Source organism: Natator depressus, chromosome 1 (genome assembly GCF_965152275.1).
Source record: "Natator depressus isolate rNatDep1 chromosome 1, rNatDep2.hap1, whole genome shotgun sequence".
NCBI classification, from domain to species: Eukaryota; Metazoa; Chordata; order Testudines; family Cheloniidae; genus Natator; species Natator depressus.
The window spans coordinates 244,980,237-244,992,507 of record NC_134234.1 but is presented as its reverse complement, the minus strand read 5'-3'; the positions used below and the strand labels follow the sequence as shown (position 1 = coordinate 244,992,507).

The window sequence follows — 12,271 nt, the reverse complement described above, 5'->3', positions numbered from 1 at the left end:
TTCAAATTCTCCACTAATTCTGATAGAAAACATCAGTTGCTCTAAACTCTTATGCTTTCTCTGTTCTTGTTCAGTTTGGATAACAAAGTGATAAGTGCCTTATATGTACCTCCAATAAATAGCTGTTAATACCTCACTACCTGAAAGATGCTGCCAGATTGGAGGGAGTTCACGGAAGAGTAAAGACGAATAAGGGGTTTGAGGGATTGATTTGATTTATAAGGAAAGTGTTGGCTAAATATGAAATTAAAGAATTAGAGTTAATTTCAGTTTGGTTAGGGAAGTGTGCAGGCATTGTAAAGAAAGGGCCTGACTAGCAAGTAGAAGGAATGCCTTGAAAACAGTGAGTTATAAGGCAAGAAGGAGTAAAGTAGGGAGGATGTCTGGTTCAAAGAATAACTAATGAGACAAGGGGAAGTGTCTAAAAAGAAGGCCTCTGTCCAGTAGGAGTGACTAAAGATGGTTTTTAATAAAACAAATGAGAATCTGTCTTAAAATGAGTCACCGTGGCCCTTCCCACCCCACACACCAGGGTTAAAGCCTATCTGAATCCAGGTGCAATGGGAAAACAGTTGGGCAGCAAGAAGGAGGAGAGGAAAGGCCTTGGGAAGAAAGGAGGTTGTCAATCTTATCTGGATTAAGACTGGAAAGAAGGGTGAAACTGTTTCAATTTGGTTTTTTGGTGAAGTCGGTACTTGGCAATGACATCACTTGTTTGTTAAAGGATATAAAAAGTAAACTCGTAAAGGGTTCATTGCTAATAACTACCTGGTCACGTCGGAACTGACCAATATGAGTCTCAGCACCCCTGGGTTTAGCCCATTTGTAAGTGTCTTGATCAAATGCTTATAAATGTTTTGTTACTATTTGGATGTAGTAAATTGTCTATTATTTAGGCTTTTTAGGCATGTTTAGAGCAATTGTATAATATTTGGCCTTTGGGTTTAATAAAAGAATTTATGGTTAAATTAGTGTTTGGTGGTTTCCCATATTAATATTTATAATTTCAAATATTATTGATAATTCCAGCAGAAAGCTTAAAAGACCTAAATGTGCATAGTGTCAGAAGGATGTCATTGCAAAGAGGGAGAGTTGCTTTGAGTGGAACAAGGAGCTAGAACAGGGGTTCTCAAACCGGGGGTCGGGACCTCTCAGGGGGTCGCGAGGTTATTACATGGGGGGTCACAAGTTGTCAGCTTCCACCCCAAGCCCCGCTTTGCCTCCATCATTTATAATGGTATTAAATATATAAAAAAGTGTTTTTAATTTACAAGGGGGTCGCACTCAGAGGCTTACTATGTGAAAGGGGTCACCGGTACAAAAGTTTGAGAACCACTGAGGTAGAACTACCCTAGAAGTAATGGATTTGAAATTAAGGAAAGCTAAATTTTCCTGTGTATTGGGAAAGTCATAAAGATGGGATATGTTAGATTATGGATTAGTCTCATAAATGAAAGAAGGGAAACACCATCTCTTGAGACACTTGAAAACTGTAGTGGATAAAGCGCAGGAGACTATCCTGCAGGGAACTGTCCTGCATTGGAAGGGTGATAGACTAAGTGGATGAGTAGTTCTTTTCAATCTCTAATTTCCATAAATGCATTTATCAACAAAATGGTGATGCTGAGTGTGACATAAAAACATATATTGAAGTAGCAGCAAGAGGTGATCCTCAGGGCAAGAGTAATGTTTAATTGTTTGCAAAATGCCATGCGGGCTTCTGGTGCCATTTAAATAATAAAAATCCAAGGAAGACAGACTAAAAGACCCACTCTGGTGAAAGAATAATACAAGAGATGCTAATTTTTAAAATATCAATTCTTCATTGAATTAAGCATATTGCAAGTCCTATGCATACAGATTTCAGGAAGGAGCAAGCTGTGTGCTAAAGTGACCAGTACATCTACATTTCAAGTAAAGACTCCATCAAGGTATGGTGATTTGAACATTCATCACCTTGTAATGTCATATGTCCATCTAAAATTCTACTTCACAGGACCCACCACACCATTTAAAACTTTTTACAACTCCTCCTTGTGAAGAAGTTAGCTGTCATTGACCTGCATATATATGCTTGTTTTGCAAATGTGATCTGATTGGTTGACATTGTTCTGAATCTTACTCTTGTTGGACCTCTGAGGACGTTAAGGAACTTTCTGTTTTGTCACATTGCTCTTCAGCTGCTCCCTCTGTGACATAGGGATTATAATACACCTTAAAGTGGTGTAGTAATATTTGTGAAGCGTATTTGTATGAAAGGTGCTGTATAGGTGAAGAGTAAAAGAGTTCTGCTATTGGTAGGTAACATGAAAGAGAAACTGACCTTCTCAAATGTTGTCTTAAAATATATTATTACATTATTTTAAAATATGCTCCTGTGTTGTTTTCGTGATGCTGGACTCTTAAACAGTTTTTTAAAACTCTTCTGTTTATTATTTTTAATTTCCCCTCTTTAAAACAGGCATTTGCTACAGAAATACCCCCAAATATATCACATAAAGAAATGATTGTCATTAGTCATAAATCATACGAGTGACAGGTTGTTTGTGTAGAACAAGTAAATATATCACATTTCCCCCAGAGTGAATAATTAATTGTTTTTAACAGCTGTAACATGCCAGGGCATTATTGATGAGGGCCCTCATTTTCCCTGATTTTCCTTAAAGAATTGTAATAAAATTTAATCAGTGGCTTTTCCCAGATGTTTTTCAATAAAACTTAAGAACTGATGGTTTGATTCCCCCCCCCTTTCCTTCTCCCCCAACAACCACTTTCATACACCCTTTTCCTTTCCGTGTTTTTCCAATTGCTTTATTATAATAGGTATATCTCCTGATTATTATTATCTCACAGAGCTGGAAGGGACCTTGAAAGGTCATTGTGTCCAGTCCCCTGCCTTCGCAGCAGGACCAAGTACCATCCCTTATTTTTGCCCCAGAACTCTAAATGGCCCCCTCAAGGATTGAGCTCACAACCCTGGGTTTAGCAGGCCAATGCTCCAAACCACTGAGCTATCCCTCAGTGGTTTTTTTTTAATTGTATATTTTTTTTCTTAGCTCGGGTTCCCGTAGTAAAGATGATGATTGGAGTTAATTACTATTTTGAACAGCTAATCACTAAAATATGAGCTTTTTTTTATGTAGTGGCCACCTTCTTCAGCATCACAAAATGCTTTGACGAGGTTCCCATGTAAAAGGAGTCAAGGACCATTTTCTTGTTCTTTGAACAGTACCTAGCACAATGGGGCCCTGGTCCATGACTGGGGCTTCTAGGTGCTACTTCAGTACAAATAATAAGTAATACTAATAATAAAGGCTGTAAGGGTTTGGTATGGGAGTGATGATGCCTTCCCGTGAGCCAGGAGGGAGTTTTACAGAGGTGCAACAGCACAAGTGAAAGCACAATCTTCCCTTGCCCACCCCCACAATGAAGAATTGTGGGAAGGGGACAGAAAGGTGGCCAGGAATGGAGTGCGCAGATGGTATGAGAGGCTGAGTGAAGTAAGTCCATGAAGAGCTCTGAGAACCAAGGGAGCTATTTAGAATTGGGGACAGAGGTGGGATAGGAATCCACTAATGGAATCTGAAAACACAGGCCTGGGAAGGTGCTGCTCTCTGTGAGAGCAAGTAGTCTGGTTGCAGCGTTCCTTCCCCCTTTAAATGAAAGCTTAGAAAATATGAATTTAAGGAGAATGTACAAGACGGAGTGCCAATAGCCTAGTAAGTGATTACATCCTTAGTAAGGTTTTCAGCAGAAATGGGGTCAAAGCAAGGGCAAATTCTGGCCATGCTGTGGAGGTGGTGGTAGGTAGACACTCAAGGAATATGTTGGAGGGAAAAGAAGTTTAGGATCAAGAATAACTCCCAAGATTTCTGTCTGTGGCTGAAAAATTTAGTTCTGAAATGAAGAAGAATGGTAATGGGAGTCAGAGACTTGAGAGACAAAGAGGATTTTTTTTGCTCAGGAGGACTTCGGCCTTTGAAATGCGCCGTGTCACTGGAACACGGAATCACGAAGAAGAAGAATAGTAGGCTCTGCTAAGATGAGAAGCTATGTGATAGGCCTGATAGGGAAGACATTTGTATGCAGTGTAGGGTGAGGGGATGATGATGATGATGTTCGTTATGCATTATTTAAAACTGTAGTGACAGGTGACTTAGAAGAGAAACTCCCTGTTTCCTCCTTTTTTTTCTTCTTATTTAGGTGTTTGGCAACCAGCTGATTCCTTCCAACATGCAGGTGAAGAAAGCAACAGTTTTCCTCAACCCAGCAGCTTGCAAAGGGTAAAGTTCCCCTTACACTCCGTTCCCCAAATCCCACGCACCCCTTCTTTATACTTCTAAACTGCCCTTCATTGTGAAGGTCAGCCATCCTGTTGGGCTTACGTGTGCCTCCACTCCACTCAAAGGTGGTATTATCTAGCTCTTACTTAGGTTAGTTGCACCAAAAATGTTGGATCAAGATATAGAAGTTAAAGAAAATGTTGTTTATGTTAAAAGAATGAATCCCAAATCATTTTAAGCTTCCTCCATTGTTGGTTTTCTTGTTTCCTGCTTTTGGGCCATCAGTATTCCCTTCCTGCAAGTGACCTTGATTTCCACTCCAGCAACGATAGTAACCAGTAATAATAGGGTCTTCCACATTTGTGATGGTCAGAGGTAACCAATGATCCTGTTGCATGGAAGCCAGCCATTGGGGAAGGGGTTCTGTCCAGTACCATGGGGCTGAGCATGGTATACACGCTTAAATAAGACACCGAGCTGGATTTCTAGAGGATGCCAACGGTTGTCTTGAAAATTGTATTGGTAAAAATGGTCTGCGGCAATGCATGTGTATAGCTCTACTGATTGGCTTTACTCCCTGTCTCATCTCTGGAGGGGTTCAGTTAATAATAATAAAGGACCATTAAGTTACCTGTCCTGGAAGTACTTTGTCTCACATGTTTTGTTCTATGGCGATGGGGTGGAATTGTGACAAACCACTCATCTTTGAAAAATGTACAGTGTCCATAATTTAAAGCCTCCATTTTCTATTCCCTGGGCTCTGCTCCTTGCAAGTAATGTATAATTAATGGCTTGGTTATTTTATTATGCAGTTCCAGGCATAAAATGCATGTGAGCTTTACCAAAATAAGGTTAGGTAAAGTTTTTGTTTTTAAACTTACTAAATAATATATAGAAGAAGTAACTTTAAAAATATTTCCCCTTTAAAACTAGAATTTGCTTCCTTCATGACTTTAAGGCATGGTGCTCCATAGCACATTAATTGTGTAATAAATAATAAATTACTCTTTCAAGCTCTTGTTTTGATTATTACTAATTATTTTTGGAATATGTTTAAAACAACTCCTTTGCATTTATAAAGACTGCATAAAAAAGCTGACATAATTCATACACAAAATTCATACATTTGGACCAAAACAAAACCCACCTCTTCTGACTGACTTTTGACAGACAGGCTGAAAGACTTGTACCACAGAACATGTACTCTTTTTTTTTTTTTTTTTTTTGGTTGGATTTTCTTTGCTTTGAATTTTCACCACCTCCCTCCTCCTCTTCCTCCTCAATGATTAAATGATTTCCCCCTTACTTTCTCCAGAAAAGCAAGAAACCTTTTTGAAAAGAATGCCGCCCCAATTTTACATTTATCTGGCTTGGATATAACCATAGTTAAGGTAAGACCTGATCTGTTACATTAACCTGTGTGTTATGCTGAGACCTTGGACTGATGCTGAGTTTTTAAACTTTCCAATTAATTTAAAGACTGTTTGAATGCTTTTTAATTTTCAGTAGGGTTGACTGAGGGTAAGTGTACATGTGTGTGGGTGTGAGTGGCAACCCTTCTATAACTGATATTTGAGAGGAGACTCTCCCAAATATTTGAGTGTCAGATGGTAATACAGCCACACAGTCCACGCGGTCCTTGGAGTTAGTAGTTCTGCCTCAACATGTAAAATTGATGTGAGAAAGTTTTGCGATCCAGTTGAGAGCTGCAGATTAATTAAAAATAATCTTGCATACCTTAATAGCTCGCCCCAAATGAAATGTTCTGCTCTCCTGAGGGAATGCTGAACTACAAAGGGGTGTGAATTTGCAAAGAGCCTTCACTGGGAAGAAAAAGAAAAACAAACGTGAAGGGTTCCTGCTGTTTCTGAAGAATCCTTGAGACTGATATGTTTGCTGTTTAGTATGCATTACACACTGGCAATAAAAACTGCTCTTTGGAAGATATGTGTGCTCTTATGAATGTATCTTTCTGTCTTATAGCCTTATTGATGAGGTTGTGTTATTTCCATGATAAACCGCCTATTTTTATTGGTGTTTGTTCTACTAAAAAATACAGTGTCAGACCAAGAGGAAATTCTATTTATTGTATTTATTTTACAAGTCTCTTGTCAAACTGCAACTGTGCTGCTTTAGATTTCACAAGTTAAGCAGAATGTGACTGCGCCAGTACTTAGATGAGAGACCACTACAAAAAACCAAGGTGCTGCAGGAAGAAAAGTTTGTGGTTCAGAAGGTGGCATTGTACCCTCTTGTGGTTTAGTAGGGGGCATTGTACCTTCAACACTGAACCACTTCCCCAGCATGTTTAGAGGCATTATTCTTCTGGATGTGCTGCCTTTTTTGGAGCAGACAAAACTACAGTCCTTACCACTTATGACCATTAAAAGATCCTGTGATATTTTCTTTTGCAAGAACAAGAGTCACAATCCAGGTGTTTGTGTTAAGTTCTTTTTAGACTACATGCAGTCAATCTTAATTCTCCATGCAGTTTCAGTGGAATACAACTGTATTCCAAATACATCTGTCTTGGGTTCACTGTGGCATGTGAGCTGCTTCAACAAGTAGTGCTATTAAACAGGGGACTTGTTTCACTCCTCAGTGAAGTGATTTCTGTGCATGTAATGTAATAAGTGTATGGTGTTTTGATGAGACCAATAATAGAACAAATCATATGTATCCAAGACTTTTCTGTGGACATGCGGCCGTAGGCATGGTAAGCTGAGTTTCTGACCATTGGTCTCTGTTGGTATCTCAGACAGATTACGAAGGACAAGCAAAAAAACTGCTGGAATTGATGGAAAATACGGACCTGATCATTATTGCAGGAGGGGATGGAACTGTACAGGAGGTACCGCAGGAGCTTTCTCCTGGCTTGTATATAAAAAGTCACAATACCATACTGGGGATAGAAAGATGGAGGGTTGTGTAACATAGTTGCAGAATGCTATTGTTCTCATATGAGACATGTTCATTCCAAAACATGCTGTGGATTAGTTTTGACAATGAAACCACTTGAGAGTTACTGAGCAATAAAGAAATCAGAAAATGCTTTCCCAAGCAACTGATGTTCATAGTAGCATAACTCAAACTCTGTGAAAGAACAAACCCACCTATGCACGCACATCCCATCACTTTGGGGTTAAAACTAATCTGCAGATATTCCACACACAAACCAGAAAGTTATAATGACTGAAAACTGGGGTTCATAGCCCTGCGTGAGGGATGCATGCTTTGTCCAGGGTGAAAGGATGTAGACAAAGAATGTTTAAACAGTTACAAAGGATTCAAAATAGAGTGGTGTTTGTGTGCAGTAATTTCATATTATATGGGTGATTAACCATTGGATCAAATTACCAAGGGAAGTAGTGGATTCTCCATGCCTTTCTGGAAGATACGTTTTAGATTTCCTCATGTGTTAAGAGCACACTGAGTACCATCATAAAACATGCCCAAGCATCTGGTTCTGTTACATCTTTGAAGTCAGCATATGCATTTAATCAGTGATTGTACATTCAAACCCCTGCCATTCTCTATGGTGGGTACAGAAAATGTACCCCTTTTTGTGTAAGAAACTACAGCTCCTTCCATAAAACATTGGAGGCCTCATAACAGTGCGTCTATTCTGAACAGCAAATGTCTGCATTTCATAGGTTTCTACTGTAAACTGCACAAAAGAATCCAAAAGCCAAATATTTCCACTATCTTTCAGGTCATAACCGGACTCCTCCGCAGAGCAGATGAGGTGAGGGTGTTTGTTTGTTTTTTATTTATTTTAATTTATATCTGAGGGGCACTCCCAAGCATCCAGTTGAGCCTCTTGGTCCAGGCGGACTCCTGCAGATAATCCAAGGCCAGATAATTGCTGTTTAATGAGTCAGCAGTGCTAGTATCCTGCAGTTTTGTGCACTTCCTTTCTCTCTCTCCCTTTTTCAATGAGTGGAATGGCTCCCAGCCCAAACTGTTGGGGGCTTCCAGTTACAGAGCAAGGTATGTGCAGAAGCCAGACACAAAATTTTCAAAGGCCTGTGGCCCAATTGTCTAGTTTTTTGTTTGGCAATAGAGCTGTAGAAAAAACTACAAGTGATTTTCTCTATTTGCAACCTATAACTGAAGTCAGTGTGGCTGTGCTCCTACTCCTTTTATGCTCACTTAACGTCCGTATTCAAGCCGTGAATTTCTACTGACATAAATGGTTGCAGAAAGCTAATTTTAAGGGCTCATGCTAGAATATTCGCACTGGAAGCGATGATATGTTTTACCAGGGATGGGACACTGCTTATTAACAAAGCAGGGGAGCAGTGCTCCCAAAACCTCTTGGCAGAACTCTGGCAAAAAGGCAATGAAATAATCCAGACAAGGATTTGATGATCCTCTTGGCAATTGGAGTTGTGGCTGCTTACACAATTACTTTGTTTGAATGTGACAGGACAAACATTTTATATTTAAAATTTGCAAATAAGCCGGTAATTTTTAAAGGGACTCTGTGAACTTAAAAAATGAATAACGACGACAAAACATTTTTCTCTGCAGTTTTTTGTACTTCTTACTGTTGCAGTTGACCCATAAGTTCCCTATCATTGAAAGAGAGTGGAGAAAAAAGAATGACTGTTCTGTTTTCTCCATTTGTTTACTTTGAGCACTTGATAGTATTCTGAAAGACTGTGCATTGCAATGCAGTTTATGCTAATTTACAACAGCCCAGAATATTTTGTATGCTGCATTATTCTGCAGGGGGTGGGAGTTCATTGTAGCATAGTCAGAGCTTCTGATTCTGCTTTTCTTGGGCCACAGAATTCTCCTGCCCCACAGAATTTTGTCTCTACTGTCCGTCCACATGGTAGAGGTAATGGTTTCTTGCAGGTTTGTCCACCTGCTTGTGCTCTGCCTTCCCTTTATGGATTGTGTCTTAACAACACTTCTGATTATAGGAAGAGCCCATTAAAGGCGCTAAAGAGATGCCCTCTTTAGTAAAGTGAAAAGGAGTACTTGTGGCACCTTAGAGACTAACCAATTTATTTGAGCATAAGCTTTCGTGAGCTACAGCTCACTTCGAAGTAGGAGCAAGTAGGCCTACGAAGAGCCAATCTCTTGCAAGTTATAAAATGACACTGTGTAGAGTGAGAAGAGGGTGCTAGGAGGTGCAAGGGCTTACAAGTGAGGGGATAGCAGGTAAAAGTGATGGCAAATGGATACAGTCTAGCTGATGTGGATTTGCAGTGTCACAGTGCTACAAGCCGCAGTACCCAGCAGAGAGAGAGAGAGAGTACATTGTGATATACAGTAGTTTACATTGTTTTGCTTACACAGTTCAGGGAACACAGTTTATTGTGATGGTGGTACACTAGCTTGCTCCAGCAACAAGGCCTTTACTGCACCATTGGCCAGAAACCAACACAGGCAATGACTTCCACAATCAAAGCCTCTGTTATATCAATTCACACTTTTTTTTTTTTTTTTTTTGAGGAAATCTCTTTTGTCATGCAAGGTTTCTCTATCAAGAGGGCTTCTGCAAAGGTAAATGAGATTCAGTGCAGCAGGGCTTCAGATGCCACCTTGAGTTGCAGAGAGATGGCAGATTGCTGACCAAATCCATACATTAGGTAGTGTATATCTGCCAACCTGTGTGTAATGATGCTCCTAATGATTACAGAAAGCTCCTTTGTAGCCAGTTGGCACTGGTGGGTTCAGAGATTCCAATGCCATGTTCTGAGTCATTATGTGTTTACTGTCTCATTTTGGGAAGTGCCCAACTGCTTAATGCCAAGGGGGCAATAGTCCACACAGTAAGCTTAATTCAGCTGATGCAAATGTGAATTTACTTCCCTCCTGTTTCCAGGCTACCTTCAGTAAGATTCCTATTGGATTCATTCCCCTTGGAAAGACCAGTACCCTGAGCCAAACTCTCTACCCTGGAAGCTTAAACCAAGTCCAGTAAGTTTTGCATGTGAGAGGGAGGGGAGATTTGGTTTTATTTTTGAGGGGGAAGTGCTGCTTGGTAGTTTGGGGGTTTTTTTAGATCTTTCTTCTATTAGCTCTCCTCCCTTCCCCTCTGCGTTACACAGTAATTGGTAGTCTGAAGGGCCTGACAGTTTATTGGGAAATTGGATGGGCATGTGAGTCAATGAAATTTAAAGGCCAATTTAAAACTCACAGAAGGAAATATTTTTTTCTTAGGATGCACAGTTTATCCTGTGGAACTCCCAACCCCAAGATACCCTTGAAGCCAAGAGCCTGGCAGGATTCAAACCAGGATTGGGCATTTATATGGATAATGAGACTAGCCAGAGATACAACAGACAAAACAACCCAATGGTTTTGGAAAGAATACAAGTTCTCCCGCTTCAGTGTATAAGCCAATATTTGCCTAATAGGTGCTAGGAAGAAACTTCCCCAGTATATAGGACAATATACACCGTATATGCCCACTGCAGGGCTTCTTGTGCTTTCCTCTGAAGCATCTGTTTAGGATTCTCCAGGTCACCAGGAGATAGGATAGTGGACAAAACAGACCATGGGTCTGATCCAGTCAGGCAGTGACCATATTTCTGCATTTCGCTATGTTAAACATAAGCTTATTTTTCTCTTGGTTAATTACATTTTTTTAAAAACAAACTTTTCTTCCTCTTCCCACATTTTTCTACCTTCCAGTTTCTCCCATATAATGGATTTATTCCCTTCACTGTAAGTTCTGTTCACTCTTGTCACAGTAACTCATTAGCATTCTGCTCTGTGGAAGCGTTGCTGGTATACACAGTGCCTGCAAGCCAAACTGGCATAACATCTGATCCTTCATTAAAACTCTGAGTGCTTTGCAGCTCAACAAGATAGACAATGCTCTAATCCAGTGGTTCTCAAAGCCGGTCTGCTGCTTGTTCAGGGAAAGCCCCTGGTGGGCTGGACCGGTTTGTTTACCTGCCGCGTCTGCAGGTTCGGCCAATCGCGGCTCCCACTGGCCGCGGTTCACCGCTCCAGGACAGTGGAGGCTGCGGGAAGGGCAGCCAGCATGTCCCTTGGCCCGCGCCGCTTCCCGCAGCCCCCATTGGCCTGGAGGGCGAACCACCGAACCTGGAGATGCGGCAGGTAAACAAACCGGTCCAGCCCGCCAGGGGCTTTCCCTGAACAGGCGGCGGACCAGCTTTGAGAACCACTGCTCTAATCAACAGTAGGATAAAAATAATTTATGTTTGGGCTTTGAAGAAGCCATTTGAATTGAGAGATCTTATTGTCCGTTGATAAATTTCATAGATGGGGACCATAAGATATTGGTGGACTTAAAAAGAGTTTGTCAATAAGCTGCTTAACGGCCCATGTTGGTAACAGAACCTGAGTGCAGACATAAGAATGATAAATAGTAACGTCTTAGATATTTGGACATTGGTTCCTCCTTTGCTTATTGGACTTAAATTCTGAGCTCAAATGCCATAAAGAGCCAAGGAATGGACAAAAAGGTTCCTTTTCCTTCTTTAAGGGACTGATCCAAGGCCCATTGAAGCCAATGGAAAAACTCCTATTGACTTCAGTGGACGTTGGATTGACCTAAAGTGTTTTATATATGCAGCTGTCATGGGAAATGTGCGCAATCTTGAACTCAGGTCTTATTCAGTGATTGAAGGAGAAAATGTACCTTAAACATGTTTAACAGGCTCTGTGGTACAGAATCTTAAATAGTTTGTTGAGAAAAGCTTTGAGGCCATGTGTCATGGCTTAATATTAACCCTGGGGGATAAGCAGCAACCAGCAGCAGCAGCATGAAGGCTGGGTTAAGACTGGCAATAATGGGCACAATATAAGGCTAAAGGAGGGTAGAACAGATTAATTTAGTATAATACCGTACATTAAATCCCTGAATCATTTATAAAAATTACACCATCTAAGAGCAATGACATTTTTAAATCTCTCCCATATTTTATCAAAAGTCACTGTCTTACCGTCAATGCCCACAAAATCTAAGACAACGAGGAATGAATCTTGTCTTGTGCAAGGAA

At 40.5% G+C, this 12,271-nt stretch overlaps 1 protein-coding gene across 5 annotated transcripts in view; it reads left to right on the top strand.

The window, feature by feature from the left end:
• AGK (acylglycerol kinase) overlaps positions 1 to 12,271 on the top strand; it is a 55,516-nt gene that overhangs the window by 26,319 nt on the left and 16,926 nt on the right. For 4 of the 5 annotated variants that reach the window (XM_074939975.1, XM_074939984.1, XM_074939969.1 and 1 more), the window contains 5 exons: positions 4,204 to 4,283; positions 5,599 to 5,674; positions 7,042 to 7,134; positions 7,996 to 8,028; positions 10,123 to 10,217. In XM_074939975.1, the coding sequence (XP_074796076.1) occupies positions 4,204 to 4,283; positions 5,599 to 5,674; positions 7,042 to 7,134; positions 7,996 to 8,028; positions 10,123 to 10,217 (377 nt within the window). The remainder of the gene's footprint in view (positions 1 to 4,203; positions 4,284 to 5,598; positions 5,675 to 7,041; positions 7,135 to 7,995; positions 8,029 to 10,122; positions 10,218 to 12,271) is intronic. The other variant, XM_074939992.1, reaches the window with a different exon arrangement.